At 61.8% G+C, this 25,481-nt stretch overlaps 4 protein-coding genes across 8 annotated transcripts; 1 reads left to right on the top strand and 3 right to left on the bottom strand.

The window, feature by feature from the left end:
* The first annotated feature begins 168 nt into the window (after nucleotides 1–168).
* Nucleotides 169–6,022, top strand: TIGD5 (tigger transposable element derived 5). Its single transcript, XM_010961151.3, has one exon. The coding sequence runs from the start codon at nucleotides 299–301 to the stop codon at nucleotides 2,240–2,242; it is 1,944 nt and encodes a 647-aa protein (XP_010959453.3). The 5' UTR covers nucleotides 169–298; the 3' UTR covers nucleotides 2,243–6,022.
* PYCR3 (pyrroline-5-carboxylate reductase 3) lies at nucleotides 6,017–10,411 on the bottom strand. 3 transcript variants are annotated; one of them, XM_074352891.1, is made up of 6 exons: nucleotides 10,094–10,411; nucleotides 8,605–8,669; nucleotides 7,991–8,170; nucleotides 7,509–7,721; nucleotides 7,070–7,208; nucleotides 6,017–6,911 (listed from the first exon to the last, which is right to left on the bottom strand). In XM_074352891.1, the coding sequence occupies exons 1-6, from the start codon at nucleotides 10,188–10,190 to the stop codon at nucleotides 6,637–6,639; spliced, it is 969 nt and encodes a 322-aa protein (XP_074208992.1). In that variant the 5' UTR covers nucleotides 10,191–10,411; the 3' UTR covers nucleotides 6,017–6,636. The 3 variants fall into 3 exon arrangements, with proteins under 3 accessions (XP_074208992.1, XP_074208993.1, XP_074208994.1); XM_074352892.1 differs by having other exon boundaries at nucleotides 7,116–7,208; nucleotides 10,094–10,401; XM_074352893.1 differs by lacking the exon at nucleotides 7,070–7,208 and having other exon boundaries at nucleotides 10,094–10,410.
* A 2,171-nt stretch (nucleotides 10,412–12,582) lies between these two features.
* Nucleotides 12,583–17,556, bottom strand: GFUS (GDP-L-fucose synthase). Of its 2 annotated transcripts, none has more exons than XM_074352895.1 (11): nucleotides 17,417–17,556; nucleotides 16,243–16,399; nucleotides 15,791–15,905; nucleotides 14,639–14,767; nucleotides 14,487–14,560; nucleotides 14,177–14,310; nucleotides 13,992–14,056; nucleotides 13,611–13,677; nucleotides 13,376–13,455; nucleotides 13,098–13,197; nucleotides 12,583–12,940 (listed from the first exon to the last, which is right to left on the bottom strand). In XM_074352895.1, exons 2-11 carry the CDS (start codon nucleotides 16,386–16,388, stop codon nucleotides 12,885–12,887), a joined length of 966 nt encoding a protein of 321 aa, XP_074208996.1. In that variant the 5' UTR covers nucleotides 16,389–16,399; nucleotides 17,417–17,556; the 3' UTR covers nucleotides 12,583–12,884. The 2 variants fall into 2 exon arrangements, with proteins under 2 accessions (XP_074208996.1, XP_074208995.1); XM_074352894.1 differs by having other exon boundaries at nucleotides 17,401–17,548.
* Nucleotides 17,557–18,865: 1,309 nt separating this feature from the next.
* Nucleotides 18,866–25,176, bottom strand: LOC105073797 (zinc finger protein 688). 2 transcript variants are annotated; one of them, XM_074352888.1, is made up of 5 exons: nucleotides 25,022–25,176; nucleotides 24,737–24,908; nucleotides 24,158–24,284; nucleotides 23,600–23,713; nucleotides 18,866–20,679 (listed from the first exon to the last, which is right to left on the bottom strand). In XM_074352888.1, the coding sequence occupies exons 2-5, from the start codon at nucleotides 24,767–24,769 to the stop codon at nucleotides 19,925–19,927; spliced, it is 1,029 nt and encodes a 342-aa protein (XP_074208989.1). In that variant the 5' UTR covers nucleotides 24,770–24,908; nucleotides 25,022–25,176; the 3' UTR covers nucleotides 18,866–19,924. The 2 variants fall into 2 exon arrangements, with proteins under 2 accessions (XP_074208989.1, XP_074208990.1); XM_074352889.1 differs by lacking the exon at nucleotides 24,737–24,908.
* Between the last annotated feature and the right edge of the window lie 305 nt (nucleotides 25,177–25,481).

Genomic DNA, 25,481 nt, shown 5'->3' on the forward strand with positions numbered 1-25,481 from the left:
CCCACTCTTTCCCAGAGGAGCGGGAGCAAGCGGCCGGGCACGGCGCCGCACCTGCTCGCCCCCCTCCGCCGCGGCTCCAGTGGCCTCGTCGGGCCGGGGCGGGGCCGACCGGCCGGCACTTGTCGGGTGACGCGCGGCGCGGGGCGGGGCCAGGAGGGGCCAGCGCGCCTGCGCGCGCCGAGCGGGCGAGACAAAGGGGAGGGCCCGGCCGACCCCGCCCCCGGTGCCCCGCCCCGTGCGGCCGGCCGGGCGGGCGTATGGCCCCTGATCCGGTACCCCCGTCGCTGCCGCCGCCGCCATGTACCCCGCGTGTCCCCCGGCCGGCCCGGCCCCGCGTCGCGGCCGCCGGCCCCCGCCCGGTCGCCCCGCGCAGCCGCTGCGACCCCCCACGCCTGCCCCGGTCTCCGCTGCGCGGCCCCTGCCCCCTGCACCCGGGCCGCGGCCCCGCGTGGCGGTGAAGATGGCCTTCCGCAAGGCCTACTCCATCAAGGACAAGCTGCAGGCCATCGAGCGCGTCAAGGGCGGCGAGCGGCAGGCCAGCGTGTGCCGCGACTTCGGCGTGCCGGGCGGCACTCTGCGCGGCTGGCTCAAGGACGAGCCCAAGCTGCGCTGGTTCCTGGAGCAGCTGGGCGGCGAGGTGGGCACGCAGCGCAAGAAGATGCGGCTGGCCAACGAGGAGGAGATCGACCGCGCCGTCTACTCGTGGTTCCTGGCGCTGCGCCAGCACGGCGTGCCGCTGTCGGGGCCGCTCATCCAGGCACAGGCCGAGGCTTTCGCGCGCCAGATCTACGGGCCCGAGTGCACCTTCAAGGCCAGCCATGGCTGGTTCTGGCGCTGGCAGAAGCGCCACGGCATCTCCAGCCAGCGCATCTACGGCGAGGCTGAGCCGCCGCCCGCCGGCCCCTTGCCCGGCCCCCCGGTCAAGCAGGAGCCGGCACAGTCCCCCCGCGCTGGCCCCCTGCCCGACTGCGCCTCGAATTTCCCGGCCCCCGCCGAGGGCGGCTACGGCGACGAGCAGATCTACAACGCCAACGTCACTGGCCTCTACTGGAAGCTGCTTCCGGAGCAAGCCGCGCCTCTGGACGCGGGGGACCCCGGCGCAGGGGGCTGCGGCCGTCGCTGGCGGGGAGACCGGGTGACGGTGCTGCTGGCTGCTAACCTGACCGGCAGCCACAAGCTGAAGCCGCTGGTCATCGGGCAGCTGCCAGACCCACCCAGCCTGCGCCACCACAGCCAGGACAAATTCCCTGCCTCCTACCGCTACAGCCCGGATGCCTGGCTCAGCCGCCCCCTGCTGCGGGGCTGGTTCTTCGAAGAGTTCGTCCCGGGCGTCAGGCGATACCTGCGCCGCAGCTGCCTGCAGCAGAAGGCCGTGCTGCTGGTTGCCCACCCACCCTGCCCCAGCCCGGCTGCCAAGATGCCCACCCTGGAGGAGGGCGAGGAGACCCCCAGGAGGTGCCGGCTTGAGCCCCTCGGCTCCCCAGAAGAGCTGCAGACCCCTGACGGGGCTGTGCGGGTGCTGTTCCTGTCCAAGGGCAGCAGCCAGGCGTACATCCCTGCCCCACTGGAGCAGGGCGTGGTGGCTGCCTTCAAACAGCTGTACAAGCGCGAGCTGCTCCGGCTGGCCGTGTCGTGCGCTGGGGGCTCCCCGCTGGATTTCATGCGCAGCTTCATGCTCAAGGACATGCTCTACCTGGCTGGCCTCTCCTGGGACCTGGTGCAGGCAGGCAGCATCGAGCGCTGCTGGCTGCTGGGCTTGCGGGCCGCCTTTGAGCCCCGGCCTACGGAGGAGTGTGCTGGGCAGCCAGCTGGCCAGGCCGAGGAGGCTGCAGAGCACAGCAGGGTGCTCAGCGACCTCACGCACCTGGCAGCCCTGGCCTACAAGCGCCTGGCACCTGAGGAAGTGGCCGAGTGGCTGCACTTGGATGATGATGGCGGGCTGCCCGACAGCTGCAGGGAGGACGCGGGCCCCAGCCGGCCCCCTGTACTGGTCCCTGGGGCCCCTCCACCCCCAGCCAGCCTACTGTCTGTCATGGCGGGCGGAGAGGAGGAGGAGGATGTCACTGTGCCCACTGCAGGGGAGGCCGTTCGGGGTCTGGAGACGGCTCTGCGATGGCTGGAGAGCCAGGACCCCCGGGAGGTGGGGCCACTGAAGCTGGTGCAGCTTCGCTCACTGATCAGCATGGCCCGAAGGCTAGGGGGCATCGGGCCCTCTCCCACAGTTCCTGACGACGGGTTGTGACCCAGCCAGCCCGAGCAGCCCCCCCAGTGGCCTTTCTCCTGCTGCACTTGGAGGGAGGGGACACATCATCTCCCCTTTCCACCTCCTCCCTCCCTTGGGGTGGCCCAGCCCATGGCTCAGGAGTTGCAGGATCCCAGCCCAGCCTGGCTCTGAGGAGCTCTGTAGGTGAAGGGTCATCCCCTCCACTGGTCCCCCTGACTCATGTAGGGGTAGCTAGAAGAGGCCCCGGGCTCCTGCCCCTCCTTCCTGGGCAAGCACACATGTTGGGTCTGTGCTCTTAGCCAGGGCTCCCCCCACGCAGGCCTAGCAGACACACACACACCACAGCACTTTACAGAGCAGTTTGCTGTGTTCCCACCCTGGCCCCTGTGGGGCTGAGGCCTCCAGCCCCACTCCTGCCCACACCTCCTACTCCCTGACCCCTGCCTCCAGGGCCCAGCACTTACACTGGACAGGGGCCGGCACACCCCTCTGACTGGGCTCTGATGCTGCGTGATTCCCACACCATAGCCGCCGGTCGTCTCAGCGGGAAGCACAGCAGTCATTTCTGGTTTTAGTGTATTAAGTCCATTTTTACGGATACTCTCCAGGAACCCAGAGGGAGGGGTGTCACTCCCTAGCCCGGGCCATCTCGGAGGGCGGGCAGCTACGTGGGCTGGAAGGGAGAGCGGGGCCTCCTGAGGCTCCGGACGCAGCAAGGGGTGCAGGTTTGTGGTCCACTCGGATTTTCAATTTTCCTTAAGAAAATTCCATCCTGAGCAGCTCTCATTCTGTGGGGCTGGCGAGCACTAGACCTGGGCCCTGGTGACCAGACCAGTGAGTGGACCAGCCACGGTCCACTTCGTCTGGCTCCAGGGAGCTGCCCCGTGGCACTGACAGCCACACACAGGACAATCCTTGTGCCTTTGCTCCCTCCAGGGCTCCTCCTGCCCAGCTCACCCCCCCCCCCCAGGCTTCCTCCACCCCTGTCTTGGCATTGCTGAGGGTGTGGCCCACAGCCCGGGGATTTGGCGTCTGGGTTGCACATTTTGAAAGGAGAAGGGAAGGGCTCCTGTGTTCCTGTCCAGCTCTCATTCTGCTCCAGCTCTAGATTCAGGATTCCTGCTGGTGACCTGAGGCCGAGATATCCAGATCTCCCAGAGGCTGCTCTGCAGAGATGTCCAGAGCCCTTGTGAGGGGCAGGGGGCCTGGATTTGAGGGGCTGCGTGCATATTGGCACTCTCCCCTCATCAACTGCCTCATCTGTCTGGGGGTCCAAGACTGCAGAGGCTGCAGAGGTGATGTTCGTGGTAGGGAATGGCTGTGCGCTGTGGGGAGGCAGCTGGGGCACCCTTGGAGCAAGGACGTGAACTGTTCCTTGGAACCATCCCTGGTCAAAAAAGTGTATTTGAGAATGTGTATATGTCAAATCTGAAAGCTATGGGAAGGTGTGGAGGATTTGGGAGCAAGAGAAGGGAGGCTTGGCTGGCCAGGCCCCACCTGCTGGGGCCCAGCTGGCACATCCGCTGCCAGCTGTCTCAGGTCCACACACCTGCAGGAGGCAGACTGCAGCTGGACCTGGATCTAGCCAAGCAGCTGGCATCAGGCTTCAGGACAGCTTGCATGTTACTCCATCTGCCTCTCTGGCTGGTAGGGACCCAGCCTGGGGCTCCTGGTCACAATAGCCGGTCTGCTGGGCCTCTGCTCTGCTGGGCCTGTCTGCAGGGGTGTGTGGAGACAGAGACCTCAAGCCCCACGTGGGCAGTGGGTGAGGGCGGCCTCAGCAGTGCCCTGCAGCCGCCATCAGCGCCCCACCTCTTGCTGAGTCTCCCTCTTCTCCCCATGGGCCTGGGTGGGGAGGCTGCAGTTAGTATTGGGAACCAGTGTCAGGACAGAACCTCCTGCCTCCCTCTCCTCACGTCCCACCAGTCTCGTCCCCTCTAGGGAGCCAAGGCTGCACCCTAGGAGGTGGCTCTGGCAAGTCCCCATGGCCCTGGGTGTGCCCTGAGTGAACGAGGCACAGCACAGGATGGCCTGGGGCCTTGGAGATCCCAGGTGGCCATCAGGGTGGGTCTGAGAGCTCTTTCTCTCTGCTGGGCCAGGACCTCCTCTAAAGGTATCCTCTCAAAAATGGAGGTGTTGGTGCTGTGAGGCAGAAGCCATGGGCACTGAGCCCTGCACACGAAGGGGGTGGCTCTGCCCCTGAGGGTGGCCTCAGACATGGGTCCTCCAAGCCGGGGGCCTGCAGCAGTGTGTGGGTGGTGGGCGGGCACCTGGGGCCCCACCCCAGCTCTGGTGGCTGTCACTCCCTCCCTGGGCTCCTCTCAGTGTGAAACCATGGGACAGCCTGGTCAGAGCTTCCCACGGGGGACGCTAGAGGCTGTCTCTGCAGGAGAATAGCCAAAGTGGACCCCAGCTGGGTGGCCTCCCTGCTGTTGGCCTGCTGGGCCCCAGGCCTTTGAGTTTGCCACCCTGGTGCACAGTAAGGAGAGAGAGGTGGTTGATGGCACCAAGGGGGAGGTTGGAGTTGGCGCTGCTAGTGTCTTCAGCAGCCATCACCTGCAGCACTGGGCACCACGCCGGAAACAAGCTTTCTTGCCCTGGAGGGGGACATGTTTCCCTGGTGGGGCGGGGACACCCACAGCCAGGGAGGTGCTCAGGGACACAGCCACCAGCCTCCCCTCCTGCTGTTCACAGTGCTGTAACGATGCCTTGAGGCAGTGAAGGTCACCTTCCAAAAAGTGGCTCTGGGTCAGAGTCACCGTTAGGGCCCCCAGAGGGTTTGGCAGTGGGCATGCAAGGGAAACCCTGCAGATGGAAAGGTGAGCTCGCAGGCTCCTGCTGAAAGCACCCTGACCTGTGGGGTTGGGAGGGCGAGGCCAGGCGGCAGGTCAGAGGAAGCCTGTCTGAGGCCAGCCTTGCCTGATGGGCTGAGTGTGTGCTTAGGGGTGCGGAAGGGGAGCGCCCTCAGGCTGAGGGGTCAGTCCTCCAGTTGGCCTGAGAGGAGGTCAGGGTTGCCAGGGGGAGCCTGCGAACAGGGAGCCCAGGCAGGGTGAGGCTCAGCTCCAGTGGCAGGTCCTAGGGTGGGCGCAGGGTGCGTGTTCTTTCTGGGCCCCTTTCACATCAGCCTCACTGATAGAGTTTACTGGCCAGCTGGGCCCCGTGTGCTTTATAATAAAGGCTGAATGTGTCAACCTCACGCATATCCCTGTTCTAGCCTAATTTTTGTTAACTTGATCCTGAACACATAATTTGAAGAAGTAGGGAGGATACAGAAATGGGACATTGATGAAAGCTCACGTCCACCAACTTCTTGGAAAAGTAATTTCAATCTTACAGTAGAAAGTAAAGAAATGGCCAGCAAGGAATTGATCTGTGACCCTGCCCCCATCCCACCAGCTGCCCTTCTTGGGCTGGTCCCTCCTCAACGAGCATGCCTTGTCACGGTCTGTCACCAGCTGGGCTGGGGGATCACCAGGGCACCTCTCATGCAGGAAGTGGCCTGCTCAGTTCAGGCTGGGCAGAGGTGCATTTTCTGCTCCCCAAGTTGAGCCCATCCTGGTCCCCAGGGATCCTGCTGGAAGATGCATCACTGGGCCCCACAGACATAGCGCTGGGGGTGAGGTCAGAGTTGGTGGGGGGCCCAGTGAGCCCATCCTTGCAGAAACCCTGTCCCCACACCACCTCATCCACCTGCCCCAAACCTCTCTGTGCCAAATGTCCCAGGCCTTGGCAGAGACACGGTTCCAGACCGGGATTTGGTTTCATTGGCCTCCCATTAAACCTTGGTCTCTGTGCTGCTAGGTGGCGTCTTTATTTCCATTTACAGGTACAGAAAGCAGGTGCGGAAACGGACTCAGGCCGACCCTCTAATGAGTGAGGGTCAAGATCAGATGGGCAGCGGCTGGTGAAGGCTGGAATGGGGGCTCCCCCAGGGTGGCAGGGTGGCAGGGCAGCAGGGAGTGAAGGAGAGGCTGCCACCCAGGTGCCTCACCCCATCTTACAGGCAGGAGGACCCTCTGCCTCCAGTCTCAGCTGTCAGGCTGCAACAAGAACTGGCGCCTCCGCCTGGGGGGGGGGGGCTCTGTCATGTGGGGAGCCCCCAGAGAGCCCTGGGGGTAGCACAGCAGAGAGCTGCAGGCAGCCCCCCCCCAAAGGCTCCATGTCCTTGCTTCAGGCCCCATGTTCCTGGCTCCTGCCCTGCTGGCCCGTTCGCAGACATGCTACAGACCCAAATCCTGCAGTCGAAGGCCAGGCCACGGGACTCTCAGGACTCTCCAAGCAGGGAAGGGTCAAGGCCAGCTCCATCCGCCACTTGCCAGGAGCTTAGGGTCTGGGGAGGGGCCCAGGACCAGCCATGTTCACGGCTGGCCAGGCCCCGTCCTCCAGCTACCCTCAGACCTCAAGCAGCTCCTTCACTGGCCTACAGAGTCTTCGGAAGGGGCCAGGGAGAGAGGAAGGGAGGGGCGGCACTCGGGGCTGTGGCCAAGTCCAGCGCCCATGTGCCCTATTTCCGGCTGATCTCCTTGGCCCGGCAGGTGGCAGCCTCCACGGCGCTCATGGCGGCTGCACGCAGCCCACCCCGCTCCAGCGCGTGCAGCCCATAGATGGTGGTGCCACCCGGCGTGCACACGTCCGTCCGCAGCTGGGCCGGGTGCTGCCCCTCCTGCAGAAGCATCTTGGCTGTCCCCTGCAGGGAGGGTGAGGATTGGGGTGACTTGGGGGAGGCCGGCAGCCCCTTCTCCAGCTCAGCCCTGACTTCTCATGCACCCCCCACCCTGCCCATCTCAGCCCAGGCTGCCCAGGCCAGCTGTCTCCCATCCCACTGCTCCCAGGAGGCATGCTGACCCATCCTGTCCACACACTCCTCTGGGGCCAGGCAGCAAGGTCTCACCAGCAAGGTCTGGGCAGTAATGCGGTGGGCCAGGCCGCTGGGCATGCCCATCTTGATGGCACCTTCAGCCAGGGCCTCTGAAAAGGCGCACACCTGTAGCAGCAGGGGCGGGGTCAGAGCCAGCTCTCCCCTGGACCCAGCACCCGCCTGGAGAAGGATGGGAACCTTCAGGAACACAGCCCGGCACACTAGTCACCAGAGTGGAGGCCTGAACCCAGGGGTCTGCCCAGAGGCCGGCCTCAAAGGCCCAGGAAGGCACCGATATAGGGAGGGTGGTGCTCGTGGGCAGCCCAGGGACCCAGCCACAGTGGCAGGGGCTCAGAAAGGCCCCACTCTGCCAAGGGCCATCCTGTGAGGGCGGGGGTGGGAGCATGGGGACCCAACAACACTCACAAAGGCCACACCACTGCCACTGAGGCCAGTGTGGACGTCCACATGGGCTTCGGGCACCTCCTCGCATTGCCCGCAGGCCTCTAGCAGGGTCCTCAGGAGCTCAACCTCGCTGCTGCCGGCATGGCGGCCCCGCGCCATCACCAAGGCCCCCTCCTGGACCACGCAGGGCAGGTTGGGCGAGACCCGCAGCACTCGTGCAGTTGGGGGCAGCAGCTGTCCAGTGAGGCTACAGTCAGGGAGTCCGTAGGATCGGGCCTACTGGGCAGGCACCACCTCTGCCAGCACAGGCTCCCCTCCCTGCTTCCCCCAGCAGGAGAAACCTGAACCCTGGCCCCTCAGCCACCCGGCCACCTCTGCAGCAACCCATCCTGGGCCCAGGCACAGCTGGTCTGGGGTGGCCAGGGCTGGGACGCTGAGTCTGGCCAGCAGAGCCCACCCTGGGGTCAGAACCTCAGCCCCACCTAACCCCACGGGCCACTCACCTCCTCCAGGGTGCTTAGAGAGACCCCAGCAGCCACAGACACCAAGATATGCTCTGCGGTGACCACAGGGGCCACCTCTGCCAGGACGGCCGGCAGGACATGGGGCTTGGTGGCAAAGAAGACGAGGGAGCAGCCCTGCAGCACCTCCAGGTTGGAGTGGGTGGTCTGGCAGCCCAGGGCCTGCAGCAGGGAGGCCGGACCAGCCCCAGGTCAGCGAGGCGCCCTCCCGAACCGCAGCCCTCCCTGCTGGAGGCCGCTCTGGGTCCTCATGGGTCTCTCTCGCTGCAAACGCCTGCCCTGCTCCCGGTGTCCAAGATCGCCCAGATGCCCCTGAGTGTCAGCTCCTCCTCCAGCCCTCCAACCCCAGTGAGTGCCCACGACCACCCCTGCCCATCCAACACACACATGTCCACACTCACACACTCCGTACCCAGCCCTGGCCCTCCACAACCTTGACCTTCCTTGTGGCCTTTGACCTTCCCTTCCCCAACCCAGCCTGCCTCAAAACTTTAGTTAAGTAAGCAGCACTTTCCTGGCCCCAAGGAGCATCTCAGAAGGACAGGAGCCAATAGCCACCCTGGGCCCCGGGGGAGCCTCCACTCCAGCCCACTCACCCGGAAGTGGCAGAGGTTCCTGTCAGTGGGCGCACTGGCCAGCACGTGCTGAGCTTCCACTTTTCCTGGAGAGAAAGGCAAAGGTGGGGCAGGGTTGGGGGTGTCAGTGAGGAGTTGGGGAGAAGAAGGAGGAGGAAGAGCCAGCCTGGCAGGCCCCTTCCTGAAGAGTCTCTCAGGCTCAGCCACACCTGGGCCATCCCAAGACTCTCCTGGAAGCAGAGATGGGGCCACAGCATTGGACACATTCGATTTTACTCAGCAGTCATTGCCACCTGCCTGCTGCTGAGTCCAGATGCCCTGCCAGACACAGGGGCCAGGAGCTTGCCTCGTCTCGTGAAGACACATATCCCTCGGACCGCTGCCTGGGGAGGAGGGGGTGTGGTGGGTGGGGAGGCCTGGGGGTGGGGTGGGGCCCAAACGTCCCTGGGACGGGGTGCATCTGCGCTGGGACATCCAAGCAGAGGCTAACTGCCCATTTGGTAGAAATCATCTAGTTTTGTGGGTTCGTGGTTGGGAAGCTCAGATTTCTGTGCGGTCTAATAGAATGGCAGAAGTGCAGCCCCAGCCTGAACAGTGACCGCCACTGTGTGCTGCCTACACGTGCCGGGACTGTGATCCATGTGGACTCTACCCACCAGGAGGCAGGCCAGCTCTCAGGTGTTACAGGTAAGACACCTGAGACCTGCAGTAAACTGTCTTCCGATGATTTTGACCTCTCTGGACCTTGACATGTAGCGGAGGCCACGGAGAGGGCAAAACACCCTACAATACGAAGGATGGAGAATTCTCCAGCTCCAAACGTGCACAGTGCTGAGACTGAGAAATTCTGCAGAACGGCCAGGAGTGCAGCTGGGACACAAACAGAAAGAAAGAGTCCGAGGCTCGACGGGTCAGGCGACTCCACCAAGGTAGGAGGTTGGGGAGTCCCGGGGGATCCAGGCTCTAGGCCAGCCTGGGCGGCCCAAGAGAAGCATCACAAGAGCCACACGCGTTAACTTTACATTTTCCAGTAGTCAGAGTAAGCAAGCAGGAAGAAGCAGGAAAAGTTGAATTGCACTGCATTTTTTAACCAAATATAGCCAAAATATACACGTACTCAATGTTAAAAATGGCTAAGATACGTTACTTTGTGAGCTAGATCTTCCAAATTCTGCGTATACTATACTCCATGCACTCGCCGCACATCTCAATTTCACGTGTGGCTCGAGTCCCACGGGGGGACGGCGGGCTCTGAGCCTCTCCACATCCCCCTCGGGCTGCGCTCCCAGGGAAGCAGTCCCGAGGGGCAGGTCGGCGCTCCGCCCCCGCCCACGGCCGCCCGGCCCTGCTCCACCCTGGAACCCTGCGCGGAGGGCCCAGTGCTGCCGGGGACTACGCCGGATTCATCCTTCCGGGCAGGTGAGCCTCGCCCTCCCAGGCCGCGCCGGTGTCGCATGCCCGCCACCCCCGGCAAGGGGACCCTACACACCCCACGTCCGCGGCGCCCCACCTGCTCGGATGAGGCCTTGCGCGACGGCCTCCGCCATGCGTCCGGCGCCCACGAAGCCCACGCGCCGAGGGAGGGACTCCGCCGCCTCCGCCGCCATCTCACCACCGCGCCGCACCCCGCCCTCGGCCGGGCCAATGGGCTGCGCTGCCCCGCACCTGCCCTCGTCCACCCGCCGCCAGACCCTCACGCCTCGTCCCCTCCCGTCCCGGCTCGGCGCTCTGCCGCCCGCTTAGTAGTTGGTCTCGCCCCCTGGCGGCTCGTTGGCTGGAGAGCTCTAGACGCGGGGAGCCGACGCCGAGGGGGCGGGGCGCCGACGCCGAGGGGGCGGGGCGCCGACGCCGAGGGGGCGGGGCGCCGCAGGGGGCAGCACCGGCGCAGTTCCGCGCGGACGTTTCGGTCCGACTGAGGACATGAGTTCTGTTCTGAGGACCCCGGCGAGCGAGCCTTGATAGGATTGCGAGCGCTTGTGTGATTTCTCAAGTGCAGCTCGAGAGAGGCCATTCAAAGGCGAAGGGTCCCAACCGGTGGGGGCTACTCTGACCTTATCCTAGAAGTCGGTGCCCTGCAGCCCTCCAGGTGGGGGTCCCTCTCGGGGATGCTGCAGAGCCTGGAACACCAGTGATGGCGGTCACTGGGCAGCTGAGCTTCCAAGAGGGGCATCTGACCAGCCGCTGATGAAAACCTGGCAGCCGGAATGTGGACTCCAGCCGATCATCCAGACAGGCCAGGGGCTGGAGAGTGGGACCCTGCTCACGCTGGGTGGGAGCAGCATTCTCAGCGCCCTGGTTTTCTGTTTGGAGCTAAGAGTGGACTCGGGCCTGTTGTACAAGGCTACCTGGTCAGGGCTTGTGGACAGCTCTTTTCCAAGCCGCAGTGGGTCCAGCAAGCCAGGGAAATGTGCGAGCAGGGGTCTGTTGCATTTCTGTGTTTAAGTGGTTTCCACAGGCCTCCCAGGGCGCTGAGGGGAGGAAGCAGGAAAGACCTTCCTGAGGCCTTGGTTCCCAGCAGAGACCTAGCCGGCTTGTTGGCCCTGAGGAAGACAGAGTGCTTGGCTGCGGCCAGGGACCACCTTAGAGACTGACAGGGGTGTGGGCTGTGGGTGTGGGCTTTGCTTGTAATTTTTGCTTGACGTGGGAAAAATAAGGTCTGGAGATCTAAGACTGTAGTTAAAACTGCATTTTAAAGACATTTAGCTATCTTCTTTAAACTCTTACTTTGACTTGTTCTAAGTTCTTTCAGCAACTGCCCCTGCAGCATGGGGCCTGCTCTGGGCCGGGAATAAAAGCCACACAGCAGCGGAATGGACAGCCAAACCCCTACCCTGCAGATCTGCATTCTGGCTTGGGGGACAGCCCCTCCTCAATAAACACACACACACACACACACACAGGACAACCCAGGACACAGAACCACTTTTGGTGTCCTGTCACGCATGTCTGGCCTCTGCTCTGTGCCGGGCCTCCTGCCCACCGTTCTCACCTCGCTGATCTGAGCTCAACTCAGGTACTGCCCCTCCCCCTCAATCCCCGCATGGGCAGACCCTTCATTCACCAAGGGCTGGCACCAGGGGATACCTGGTCCTGGAGCTCCAAGTCCCTGGGGGAAGGACAGGTATCACCAGAGAAGCAAACAGGTAGGGTGGGCCTCGGAGAGGGAGAACCACTTCAGTCGAGACATAAAACGTGGCTAAGCCAGAGAGAAAGGGGGCAGTGACGGGAGCCATGCATGGTCAGTTGGGCACAGGGATAGAGGTTGGGACTGCGTGCCGGGCACAGGGAAGACAGCCAGTGCCGCCTGGATAAACAGAGTTAGTCATGAAAGCAGCTGACACACTTGAGGCCAGAGGAAAGTTGGGGGTCACTGGCACGAAGACCAGGAGAGCCGGGGAAGGTGCCTGGGTCCTGTGTGAGGTGGTCTGTGGACTCTGGCCTGAAGGCTTGGGAACTGGGCACCCCTAGGTCCACACCCAGCACTAGCTGGCTGGCCAGTGGACCGGTCAGTCAAACTGTCCAGATTTCCCCGTTGAGGACGGGGCGGCCCAGGCCGTTCACCTTCCTGCCCACCAGGCCCACTCTGCATGTCACCTGTTAACTGTCCACGGGAGAAGGGCAGGCCAGGCCCTGGCACCCAAGCAGCCACCCGAGGGCTGGGGAGATGAAGGTTCAGGTCTGGTCCTACACTCTTCTGGAGTCCAAGGGGCATCTGAGCCATGCAGTCACCACTCTCTCCTCTGAGCCATCCGTGTGCCCACTCTGCCTGTCCGAATCCAGACCCAGCCTCTTTCCCCAAAGTGCCAGGGATGAGGGGGCTCCGGGAAGAGTGCCAGTTTCCAAGGCCTTCATGTGGCGACAGCCGGCCACTGTGGCCTGGCAGCTTTTGGGGGCTGAGCAGTCAGTGGGGGATGGTGGGTTTGGGGGCTGCCCAGGCTCAGGGAGGCTGTGCCTGTGGGTGGGGAGGGGAGGGCTGGTACAGAGTGGCTGGGGCCAGGCCTGTGAAAATGCACTTTATTGGTTCCTGGGGAGCGGAAGAACAGGACCAGAAGTGGACACATTCAGGGACCGACACGGGGAGTGGTGCCAGGCCTGGCCAGGCCTTGGTTTCCCTGAGGATGGATGTGAATGGTGGGCCCACTGGACAGTTACCCAGAGCTGCCCAGGCAGAGAGGGTGGAGCCCGGGCTCCCTGACGAGGGCAGTGCCCTCAACTCCTGGCAGGTTGAGGGTGGTTGCCACTGGGCTCTGCCGGCTGAGCTGGGTGCCTGGAGAAGGCGGCACCGCTCCCTCTGCCCCACTTCACTTCCGGGCCTGCTCGTAGTTGTCAGTGAACCAGGCACAGGTCTCCTTCACCGCTGCAGAGGGGGCAGGTAAGGGCCAGGGCCGAAATGACCTCCGTGGGGTGGGGGGGAGCATCATCCCTCTGTCCGGCCTCCAGGATGAGGGTGTGGAGACCAAGCAGCAGGGAAGCAGAGGCCTGGGGAGGTCCTGAGGGATGGGGGGGGCGCTCACCCTGCTTGAAGGGCGTGAATCGGAAGTCGGGTAGGTAGGCCCGCAGCTTGCCGTTACTGGCTGTCTTCTTAAACTGCCCATCCGCCTTGGTGGTGTCAAACTGGGGGCCTGGTCAAGGCCACAGCAGAAAGGGAAGCGCCCACACCTGCCCTTGCCCCTTGCCTAGCCTTCCCAGGGAGAGCCTCTGAGAGAGCAGCAGACCCCACTCCCTGCTGCCTGGGTGAGCAGGCGCGTCTGCACAGAGACCCTCGGTGCCCCTGCCTGGAGTGAAAGGATACAGTGACTTCCCCATGGAAGTCCATGGCCTCCATCACAGCTTCGGCTGCCTCCTGGATGGAGATCTCATCTTCCTCGCCCACTGTGGAGAGCAAGGGGCCAGCGGCCAGGTCAGGCCTCCTCTGCCTGGAGCCGCTGCCGCCCACCCCCAAAGTGTTCCCGCTCCACTACTCCACACAGCTCTCAGGACAGACGGGGGCCCTGGCCTGCCGCCTTTGGGGGCCTCAGGGCGCCCACCTGACAGGATGATGGGCTCCACTTCACTGTACTCCCGCAGGACCCAGATAAGGAGCTGGGCCAGGTCCTGGAAGTCAGATGGCAGGGTCAAAGACCACAAACTATGGCCAAATGGGGCCACAGATCACCCCTCCCAAGTGCCCCAGCTCCATCCCTGTGGGCTTGGCCAGCTCAGTCCCAAGTCCCTTCTCTTGATGAGCTCGGACTGTACCCAGTACTCCCTTGGGGACAGGAGCCTATAGGGACTGAACGAAAACTAGTGACTGCTCCCCAGGGGGCTCAGCCCAGACCCCCACCTTTTCCCAGACTCCCTCCCTCCCACAGCCGGCATGGCAGCCCCAGGAGACGTGCTGGGGGACAGCCATGCACTCTGTGACCAACCAGTGAGTAGATGAACTGCCTCCGAGGCTTCCCTGTACCCCACACCGTCAAGGCTGAGCCAAGGCCTGCAGGTTCCAGGAGGGTGAGGTCAGGGGGGCTGTGCCAGCCACTGCCCCTCCTTCCCCTGAGCCGCAAGGACCCCATCAGGCGGTTGACCTGGCCGGTGTGTGGGTGGTAGCACTCACTCTTGGCCAGGTGCACCTTGTGGATGAGGCCAGGCAGCACGTGGCCATCCTCGATGCTGAAGTTGTCATGGGGCCCGAAGACGTTGGTGGGGATGACCGCGGTGAAGGTGCAGCCGTGCTGCTGGAAATAGGCCCTGCGGGGCAGGCACAGCGTCTCCTCTGGCCCTCACCTCGCGACCACTGACCCACCCCGACCTGGCCTCTTACAGACAAAAAAGCAGAAGCCGGCTGGGAAGGGGGAGGTCTGGGGCCCCGCCCACCGCACGGCACTCGGGCCGGTCCCCCATTCCTAGCAGGTGCGTGGGAGGACCTGTTCTGCACGTCGATCATCCTCTTGGCGTAAGAATAGCCAAAGTTGCTGCTGTGCGGCGGTCCGTTGTGAATCTAGGGGAGCAGAGGAGCCATTGCATCTCAGTCCCGCCCCCAGGCCCCGCCCCGCCCCGGCCATGCCCCGCCCATCACCATGGTCTCGTCGATGGGGTAGGCGGTCTTGTCCGGGAAGACGCAGGTAGACAGGCAGGAGACCACCTTGCGCGCGCCCACCTCAAAGGCCGAGTGCAGCACGTTGTCGTTGATGTGTATGTTTTTCCTCTGCGGGGGCGGGGGCGGGTTCAGGCCCCTCCAGGCAGGACCCCAGCCCTGACCTGTTCCCCCAGGGACAGAAGCAGGGACACACCCTGGCAGGCAGTTTCTGAACCAGCTGTTCTAACTGCTGCCAGGGACAAGGCAGGGCCCACCTTCCAGAAGTTAGGGCCCCTCCCAGCTGTAGGAGGGTCCGGGCCTGCCCTCCCTGAGGCTGGGAGAAGGCCCTGGAGGAGAGCCCCGCCCACAGGGGCTGAGGCCTAGGCAGGTGATGCAGGAACCAGGAGGGACCCAGGGGACCCAATCTGGCCCTGGTACAGCAGGGTAAGAAGGGGCCCCTCCACCCCCCCTATCCCCAGTAGGAGTGGGGCCTTGGCCAGCCACACCCCTCCCTGGCCCCACTTCCCCTGCTGGAAGCTGTACGTGAGCTGGCCAGGGCAACGGTGGTTTGGGGAAAGGGGAGAGGGCGTGGTGAGGCAGCGTGCTGGGAAGGCTATCACTGAGACAAGGAGGGGCCCCCTTGCAGAATCTGGTCTGAGCTTTTGCCGTCCCAGTCCTGAAACATGCGGAGGCCAGAGGCAGAGATGATGAGCCAAAGCCCTGCAGGGGCCCGGCTACAGGCAGAACCCAGATCTCTTCCTGCTCAGCCCCAAGCATCCATCCTCTCAAGGCATGTGTGCAGCCCAGAGGGCCTGGCTCCATGCAGCTGGACCTCTTGGGAGCAGGAGGGTTTGGCAGCCCAGAGGGCAGGAACCAGCCCCCGGTCACACAGCAAATGCTGTTTTCTCCCAGCTCCCCTAGCCCCTAGGTTAGCTCCGTGGCTTTTCCTATCAGGCCCAAATGCCCACAGGCCCACCCTCATTCCCCTATGCCTATGCACCAAGTGTGCATCACTGGGGGCCCTTCAGGTTGTGCCAACCCCTGACCCTCAGGGACTTGCTGGGGCCAGAATGTGAGCATGGGAAGCTGGCCAGGAAGTTCCCAAAATCCAGGGTCCTGGCTCCCAATGTTCACTGGGGCCCCCTCACTTACCCAGAAGTCCAAATTGTATTTGATATTCCGGAACAGGCCCCCCACCATTGCAGCAAGATGGATGACGTGTGTGGGCTGGACCTTTTCAAACAGCGCTTGGGTCTGTGCCGCATCCCTGAAGGGAGCCAGGCCGTCAGGAGCCACTTGGAGGCCTGAGGGAACTAGCACCCTGGCTCAAGGCTCTGGGGGCAGGACTCAGGCAGGGCTGATAGCAGGGGGGGCTGCCAAAAGGGAAAGTGGCCAGTTCAGGCCCTGGCTGTATGAGGATGTGGGCTTCCAGGAAGAGATGGGAGGAAGTTTGCCCAGAGCTGCACACACCCAGGCCAGGCCAGGCCAGCCACCTGGCAGGGAGGGCCCAGACAGGAGGCTGCCAGGCCCAGGGACAGGCCTGGCCTGGAGTCTCAGTCTGAGAGAGAGAACGGTAGGGGTGCTTCCGGCATGAGCCCACTCACGTGAGATCGGCATCCTTGGAGGAGACAAACACCCAGTCCTCTCCGGGCAGTCTGGCCCCATCTGCTACCACCTTCTGGATGGCTCTGCCCACCAGCCCAGAGCCCCCAGTCACTAGGATCCGCATGGACCCCTGGGGCTCACCCATGTTGGCTGCACCTGTAGGGTCAAGTGGTGTGAGGCTGAGGCCCTCATGCTCCAAGATGCCCCTGCCCAGGGTCCCTGCCCTTACCACTGGGCCCCACTATGACTTCCAAGGGCTGACCTGGGGCTCCCTGGGACAACTGGCACAGGATGAGGTCCCCAAGGAGTAGACACTGCCCGCTGGAGACCAGATAGACCCAACTAGCCTGAGTCATCCCCTCCTCCCACCCCCATTCCCCAGGGAGCTCTCTTCCTAGAGCCACACAGGAGCCCTGAGGCTGCCACTCAGCCAGGAGAGCCAGGCTGCGCCCTGCAGGCCCAACTCTGACCCCTACTAGACCAAGAAAGGGACCGCTTTCTCCCTTCTAGCTGACAAGAGAGGAGACAGCCAACCCTGGGGCTGGAGGCTCTTGGCCCAGATCTTTAGGGCTGCTCCCAGCCAAAGTCCATATGCTACAGACCGGGAAGAGGCAGTGCCTGTGTTTGTAGCCCAGTGCCCACCTGGGGCCAGCTGGTCCCAGCAAGGCTTCTAGAGCCTGGTTCCTTCTGGTTCAGATATGGAGAGGCCTCGAGGCACCACCGCCTCTGGGGACCTTATCTTGGAGGCTAGAAATCTGCTTAGGCCCCTACAGGACGGCTCTGACCCCACTGTAGGGCCCCACAGGCAGTCCCGACAGGAGAGGACCCTGCCCAGACATCCGGCTGCTCCAGACTACGCGGGCAGTCCAGCAGCAGGTACCACGGTCGGCCCCCTTTCATGCCGCCGGGCGCTTCCCACGCTCCCGGATCCTCTCCCGGGGCCACCTCCATGTCTACTAGCATCTTGCAGCTGGGCACCCCCCAGAATTTCCCAGGCCCCACTCACGGCCTGCGCCCACGAGCCCCCGTCCCACGCACCCGGCTGCCAGCACCCCTCAGGCCTCTCTGGCTGTCACAGGACACCCAAGGCCCAGGCCCCGGCTCGCCACGCCAAGCCCCCCCCCCCCGGGTCCCCTCGGTGCCGCGCGCAGGCTCACCTGCGCCGTAGCCCACCTGTCCGACGCACAGAGAGCTGCTTCCGGCGCCGGCGGAGTCTCGGGCAGGGCCGGGCCAGGTGGAGGGGGCGGGACCAGGTCGGGCCCTCCCGCGGCGCTCTGGGAAATGGAGTCCTCGCAAGGCGCCCCGGGCAATGCTGGGAAGTGGAGTCCAGGACTGCGCAGCATCCTGGGAAGTGTAGTTCTTTCCGGCTCCCCTTCCCAGAGGCGGCGCTCGGTCCTTCTTAACCCAGCCAGACACTGGGGAGCGTGGGGGAACCTACTGGGAGAGGATGCACGTCGCCGCAACCCCGCAAGCTCTGCAGGGAGGAGGGCGGCATCGCCAGCGACCATTCTAAAAATAGAGGAGCCACAACCCCTCATTGCTTTCCTAGGGCAAAAATTTTGGATTTGTGAGAAAGTTGCAACTCTATTACTATATTCGGCACTCTGAGGGAGCAGTGTATAAAATATATTTCACTAAATACATTAAAAACAAATTTCTGGAGATTATTGCAAAGCAGGAGACCACTTGGGGGCTGTCGCTGTAGTTCAGGTAACAGGACTCAAGAGAGGTTTACTGACTGAATTAACAGGACCTGTGCTTCATTCGCTATGCACGTTAAGGGGAGGAAGTCAGGCGTGATGCCTGGTGTGATGGTTGGTGTTATGTGTTAACTTGGCCAGGCTGTCGCACCCAGTGATTCAACCAAACATCGTCAATCAGCTGATTTGAAGACCTCAAGCGTGCTAAGCGTCCGCTCTCCCACTGAGCTCCACCCTCCTCCCGCCCACACCTGGTGTTTCTGAGCCATGTCTTCTCCTTTATTTCTGGCAAGATTCTATTTTTTGCTTCTTATAAACTTAACTTGAATTTAACTATTGCTATCACACCTTCGTAGGAAAGGGGTAAAGGAAAGAGAAAGGAAATAAACTTTTAAATATGACTATAATACAACTTAGTGACTCCTCAAGGAAATACATACAGAAAGAGCTATGGCTTTTGTTAGAGTCCTGAGGCAAACTGACTTTTTTCCTCTGTGAGTGATCTTTTTTTTTCCTGGATGTTTGTATAGCATTTTTGTTTTGTTTGGGAGGGAGGTAATTGGGTTTATTTACTTACTTATTTATTTTAATGGAGATACTGGGTATTGAACCCAGGACCTCATGCACGCTAAGCAAGCCTCTCCCTCTGAGCTATCCCCTCCCCCACTCCCCTCATAGTGTTTTCTCTTTCAGGATCAGTAATTTCATTAGCCTTTGTGTTCTCTATTTTTTTTTCGGTGCACGATGTGGTCTTTCAGTTTGGAGAGTGGATATTCCTTTCGTTCAGGAAAGTTTTCTTCTGTTATAGCTTTGAATCTAGTTTGGCTGAAACGCTGTGGCCAACACCCAAATCCCCCCTTTTCACTGTCAATTTACCTGTGGCATAAGAGTTCCTAAAGACACAAAATAAGATGACTCAAACTTCATGTTATATTTTATTTTATATATATTTATATTTCTTCAAATGATCATGTATTGCTTCTGTAATTCAGTTATTTAACGTCTGTAAGAAAATAGCTGAGCACGTTCAGAGTGTCACTCAGCATGGTGACAGTAGCCTCGAAGTGCTAGTGGGATCTACCAGGAACGCCGGGAGTTCAGAGCGTGATCACACTGCACAAAGGCACAGCTGTCCCCCTGACCCTGATGCCTGGGCACCATTTGCCAACTAGTTGTGACATCGATCTTACGTGTTTCACAACCACTGGTTTATTTTATACATTTTATCTTAGTTCCTCCACGTTTGAACAGTTTTTGGAACGTGATTATTGTACAGAGAACATTCATACCACGCAAACTCATTCTGTATGGAAGAACTGGATGAAAAACAGAACAGTTCAAATGAAAGGCACACTCTTAATGTTTCATATTGCCTGCCTGACGCAGAAGGTCAGCACAGGACCGTGAAGCTGAGCCAGTCAAGCGGAGCAGCGCCAGGGCTGGGCTGCCCAAGATGAACAGTCACATCCTGTTGCAACCAACTGGCATCGGAAAGTAACCAGCCAGAACGAAAGGTGATAAGGGTTATGTGACCTGTCCTGGCCCTTGGCCAGGTGCTCAGGGCTGCGGGGTGAGGAGAGACCTACAGCCTGTCTGGATCGCAATGGCGCTTAGAATCCACCTATGTTGCAAATAAAGGCAAAGACCTACGTTTTCAGTTTCAAAAATAAAATCTGGACGCACTTGAAAATAGTAACTTTCAAAGCACCACTTTCTCCAGGGAAGTGCCACAGCCATGCCAAATCCAGCAAGCGACCAGGTGCTGTTGGCCCGGGTGGGCTGGCTTGGGCCCCTCCTGTCGTAGGACCTGAAATGCACACACCAATCACGAGTGGGGAACAACCCGGTCCGTCCTGTCGGGCTCACTCTGGCGCCGCTCCCCTGGCCCGGAGACACCCTTCCGTGGGGCCCAACCTGGAACATCAGCCCTTCATTTCCCTAGAAGCCCCAGCTTCTCCCCTCCAGCGGCTGCTTCCAGAGCTTAGCTCGCAGAGGTCCAAGCCGCATCGCTGCACAAGTGGGACTTCTGATGATTCCGAAAGCTGGACTTCCAGATGAAACTCTTGCCGCACCTGGCACACTGGAACGGCCTCTCTCGGGTGTGGATGCGCTGGTGCTGGGCGAGGAGGGTGCTGTAATTGAAGGTCTTCCCGCACCACTCGCACACAAAGGGCTTCTCGCCGCTGTGGACACGCTGGTGGCGGTGCAGCGTGGAGAGCCGCGTGAAGGCGCGGCCGCACTGCCCGCAGACGTGCGGCTTCTCGCCCGCGTGCGCGCTGCGGTGCTGCACCAGGTGCGAGCGCTGGCTGAATGCGCGGCCGCACTCCCCGCAAGCGTGCGGCTTCTCGCCGCTGTGCGTGGCCCGATGTCGCACCAGGCGCGAGAGGTATTTGAAGCTCTTGTCGCACGTTTCGCAAGTATGGGCTGTCTGCGCTTTCATGTTTCTCTCGCGGGCCCCAAGGCGAGGACTAAGGAAGAGGCTGCGTCCCCAGTTACTGCCTTTCTGGGGACCTTCTCCTTTGGAGATTGTCCAGCACGTTCGGTGCAGTTGTCTCTCCTGGGAAAGGAAGTTCTCAAGGCTCCCTAACCTGCCCTCGTGACAAAGGGTCTCTCTGTGGACCCGTGTTGGAGGCTCACCCCCTGAGCAGCTTTCAGGTCCTCCTCCTTCAGGCTCTGCACCTTGAGTCATTTTCACCCTCGAAGTCACCTGCTTACACAGAGACCCCCAATCGGAATCTGAAACAAAGAAAAAACACCCACACATCACCATGTTTGAGTTCCCCCTACGGCCCTCTTCGTGCCCACAAGCACCAACCACCTGCCAGACCTCTCCCCAGGGTGTCTCACAGGTGACCCCAGGCTCAGTGGCTGTGCCCTTGTGCCCCCCCCCCCCCGGCGCCAAGGGAATTACATCGTAAGTCCCAACGTTCCCCTCCATGTTTTTCTAGTTGAAGCTTGTAGATGCTGCTGGCACCCTACGTCAGGCCTCTGGCTACCTGGGATCTCGGCCTAGTTGCAGCAGACAGCTCTGCTCCAGTGCACACCGCAGCCCTGCCCCTTCTCTGGAGCTCTGTGTTGCCACTACTCTGCATTAGAGGTACCGCCCCAGAGTAGGAACGGAGGACAAATATCCCACTTTCTTCCTTCTGATGGGCAATCCCAGACCCTTTGGCAGCCTCTCGGTGGTCCCAGTTCCAGGCCTGTCATGCTCCACATGCTTGCAGCAGCAACTCTGTACTGAGTTTTCTCTCCTCTCTGGCTCCCTCCCTGCTCCCTCTCCCCTGCTTCCAAAATTGTTGCCTTCCAAATATACCACCTATACCCCAAACTCTCAGGCTCTGCCCTCGGGGGACCCAAACTACAGTGACTGGTACTGGTCCTCAGGAAGGGTTTCTGGGGTGAGGCCCCTGCTGCCCAGATGCCCACAGGCCTCCAGTGCAGCATCAGGAGTCCAGGCCTCTGCTGTGGCAGACGGAGCGGGTGGGCAAGAGGGAGTGCATGGTTTTGGTGTCGTCCGTGCCCTCTTGTGTGCGGACTGTGGGGTCACCTGGCTTTTGTAAATGTCCTGGATCACACTGAGAAGAAGGACAGACTCAGGGCAGCCAGCTGCCACCCCCCCCAGGAGGCCATGAGAGCCAGAGGCCTCCAGAGCTGTTCCAGAGCCCTCTGCTCCCCAGGCTGCACTGACCGTGCAGCCCACGCTCACCCATAAGCAAGGCCAAACACCAGGGAGCCACTGGGCACGGGCTGGACCATTGCCATGGCTCAGATCAAGGCCTGGAGGTGGGGGGAGCAGGGCCCTGGGACCTGGGGTTGGGACGGATCATTGACCACGGTGCTCCTCAAGACAGATGGTGAGCAGCTGACCTGGCTGCTGCTCGACCTGGTGAACCAGACAAGGCCAAGAGACGGGAGGGGAAGGCCAGGGTCGGCCAGCGTGCTGGAGAGCCCGGCCCCTCTCTCAGGTCTGGGCAGTTCTCAGACCTGGGACCCAAGGGGAGCCTAGAGAACCCCTCACACTGGATCTTCCACACTGGAGGGATTGGAGGCTGATCCTGACCCACACTGGTATCTGCTCCAGACCCAGGTTTGTCTGAAACACCTTGGCCAGCACTCTGCTTCTAGGGCCCACCCCTGGTCTCTGGGCGTGGGAGCCACAAGTCACAGCTTCAGGCCAAGGGACCTACTTTGGGCAAAGGAAGTCAACAGCGAGTGCAGGGCTCCCGGAGCCCCAGACGTGCACAGCAGCAGCAGCCGGACTGACAGAGCGCTGCAGGGTCCAGCTAAGGAGCCAGCTGTGCCCCCCTGGAGGGCACAGGCACTGAGCCCACAGCAGGCACACAAGGGCCAGAACTCATCGCCTGCTTGCAGAATTTTTGCTTCCTCTTACTAGAACCTTTGGCTCTGCGACAGAGACTGCATGGCCTGCAAAACCTAAAACACTTTCAGTCCCAGCCCCAGGCCTCCAAGGAGACGAGGAGGGCTAAGAGTGAGTCCAGTCACCAATGGCCAATGATGCAACTAACTGTGCCCACGCAATGGAGCCTCCATAAAACCCCAAGCAGAGGGGTTCAATGAGCTTCTGGGTTGGTGACCACGTGGAGGTGCTGGGAGGGTGGGCCCGCCTAGACAGGGCATGTTGGCTCTAGTTCCTTTCCCTAGACACTGCCCTATGCATCTCTTTCATTTGGCTGTTCCTGAGCTGTATCATTTATTATAAACAGCAACCCAGTAAGTACAGTATTTCCTTGAGCTCTCAGCCGTTTCAGCAAATTCATCAAACCCAAAGATTGGGTCATGGGAACCTCCAGTCAGTAGCTGGCTGGTCAGAAGCACAGGTGCCAGCCTTGCCTTGTAACTGGCGCCAGAAATGGGGCAGCCTTATAGGACTGAGCCCTTCACCTGCAGGGTCGGCACTAACTCTGGGTAGTCGGTGTCAGAACTGAATTGTAGGACACCCAGCTGGTGTGCAGAGAGCTGGAGAATTGTCAGGTGTGAGGAACTCCTCTAACCTCAATATTTGGTGTCAGAGATGTGAGAAGTAGAGAAACAGAAGTCTCCCTTTAAGGGCAGGTGGGTGGACACATCCTGACTGTGCAATGGCCAGCCAGCGGGCCACCAGCACACAAGGCCAGCAGCCGATCTGGGAGGCTGGATGTCTGACCTGACCAATGTTCGACCTTCCAGCTTTCACCCCTGTGCCAATGGCACCATCTGGAGTCTAAGACCCTCAGCAGTGAGAACCAACCCCAGCCCAACTGTCATGAGCTGAGCCAAGAGCACCCCTCCACATGCTGGCCAGTTTGGTTGGATTTCCTGCTCCTTGTAACTGATAGTTCTGGTAGCTCATCCTATGCGGTTGTTGGGGGAGAAAGTGAGGCCAATTTGTAAAGCACCTGGCACAGTGCTGGGCTCCTGGAAAGTTCTCCACAACCTGCAGTGATGGGGAAGGCACAACCACAGCCTTTACACCATAGCTGCTAATGAGCTACCTGTTTTCAGCCTGATGGATGTCCATGTACCTGGGTAATAACACCAAGCCATGAGCCGACAAGAGTGCACTTTGTGACTCTGTGTGACTGTCTGCAATGATGCTGGCTGTGTACACTGACTGGACATACTGAACAACCTGAGGCCTGTGGCTCCCCTCACTCACCTGTGCCAGGGTCTCCTGGGGTCTCTCTCTCCTTGGTTTCCAGCATCTCCAAGCCCCAGGGCTCCTTTCCTTGCTCCAGCTGGGAGATCAGATCTGGTTTGGATCCTGGACCTCCTGCCCGAGAGGAAATGGGTGAACTGAAGTGCTAACATACCCTTGGCCTCCCTGCCCCAGAGGCAGCCTGGGAGTGGGTGGCTAGCAGGCCCCGGGATGCAGGCTCAGAAATAGGGGATCTCCCCAGGAGGTGGGGGGGACAGAGAGCCGGGCAGGGATGTGGGCTCAGGGCTCAACTGAGGACTGCAGCTGTGAGAGATGGGGACGGACACTCTACTCAAAGGGGCAGCAAAGGGCTGGGAGAGGCCCTGCCCCAGGGATGGGAGAGGAGGCACCTGCCCTGGTAATGGACCCAGAGACCCCACCTGTCTCCTGGGCCTGGGAGCAGAATGTCCTGGCTCTGGTCCGAGTCACAGCCAGCCTGGCCCCTCTGAGATCCCACCCGAGCTCTGAGTGGGGGCTGGGGATGAGGAGGAGGGAAGGCCTGGGGCTGAGACACCTCACCCAGGGAGGCCAGGTTCCTGTAAGTCTCCAGCATCACGTCTCTATACAGGGCCCTCTGCCCAGGGTGCAGACGTGCCCCTTCTTCCTGGGTGAAGTGCACAGCCACGTCCCCAAAGGTCACCGGGCCCTGAAACAACACCGGTGCTGCCCATGGGGTCACCACATCAGGATGGGGTGGGGGAGTTCAAGGTGGAGGGGGCAGATGGCTCACCAGCAGGTGTGTGGCACAGATGGGTTGTGGGGTACTGTGGCACCCCTGGACTACCTCCTGAGTACCCTGCCTGCCAAGGGACTCCTGATGACAACTCTCAACCCAAACTGTCCAGCTGGCCTCATTTCTCTCCACCCTCCACCCACCCAACCTGCTCCCTACCGTCTTCCTTGGTGAATGTCCCGCTCCAGCCTGGGAGGGGGGAGGGGGTCGAGTGGGGGGGTGCGACAAAAGAGGACGGGTCAAGGAAGGCCCCTGAGTCCCGTCGTCCTGGAGAGGCCCTGGCACTAAGGGCCCTGGGTGCAGTGGGCTCTGAGGAAAGATCTTCCGGGAGGCGAGAAGCTCAGGCCCCGGGGACAGACGCTCACCTGGGGCCAGGAGGCCGGGGAGCTGCCCGCCATGCTCCGGGACGAGGGCAGTGGCGGCGGCAGGGCGGCGGGGCGGGCTGCGGAGAGTAGAGCGGGCAGAGGAGGGCGGTGGGCCCGGGGTCCCAGCTACGAGGCTGGCGGGGGACTGGAGCCTCTCCCGGACGCCGACGCGCTGCGTTAAAGCGAGTACCGGGGCGAGCGGGTCAACCCGTTAACAAAGCCGGGCTTGCGGGGTGGGCGCCGCGAGGGCCAGGCAGGAGAAGCCCACTGCCCCGCCCGGCCTACCTAGGGCGAGGCGGCCGCTCCCCGGTTCCGCAGTCCAGCGGGCGCAGCGCGGGCCCCGCAGCCGTCCGGGAGCCGCGTGCCCGCTGCGAACCCCCGAGGCCCAAGCCCTGAGCCGCGGGGACCCGGCCGGCGCGGGGGGCGGACCCCGCCAGGCTCCTCCCCCTCTTTGTCTCCACGGGCCCCCGCCCCTGCCGCCCCTCTGCCCCGCCTCCCGCGCGTGCGCGCTCGGGCCCTGCCGCTTTTGGGTCCCTGCCCTGGAGTAACTGGGATGCCCGTGGAGGGCTCAGTTGGCGGGCCCTTGCTGTGGGAGTTCTGGTTCTGTGGGTCTGAATGGACTTGGGAGTCAACTTGAGCAAGTTCTCCTGGATCCTCTGTCGAAGGCAGGCTTAGGAACCTGGCCCCGCCCCTCCTGTTCCTAGGATAGTCCGCGTCCTGGCCAGCGCTGCCCTGGGCCCCGACC

The sequence above is a fragment of the Camelus bactrianus genome, chromosome 25 (genome assembly GCF_048773025.1).
Source record: "Camelus bactrianus isolate YW-2024 breed Bactrian camel chromosome 25, ASM4877302v1, whole genome shotgun sequence".
Lineage (NCBI taxonomy): Eukaryota > Metazoa > Chordata > Mammalia > Artiodactyla > Camelidae > Camelus > Camelus bactrianus.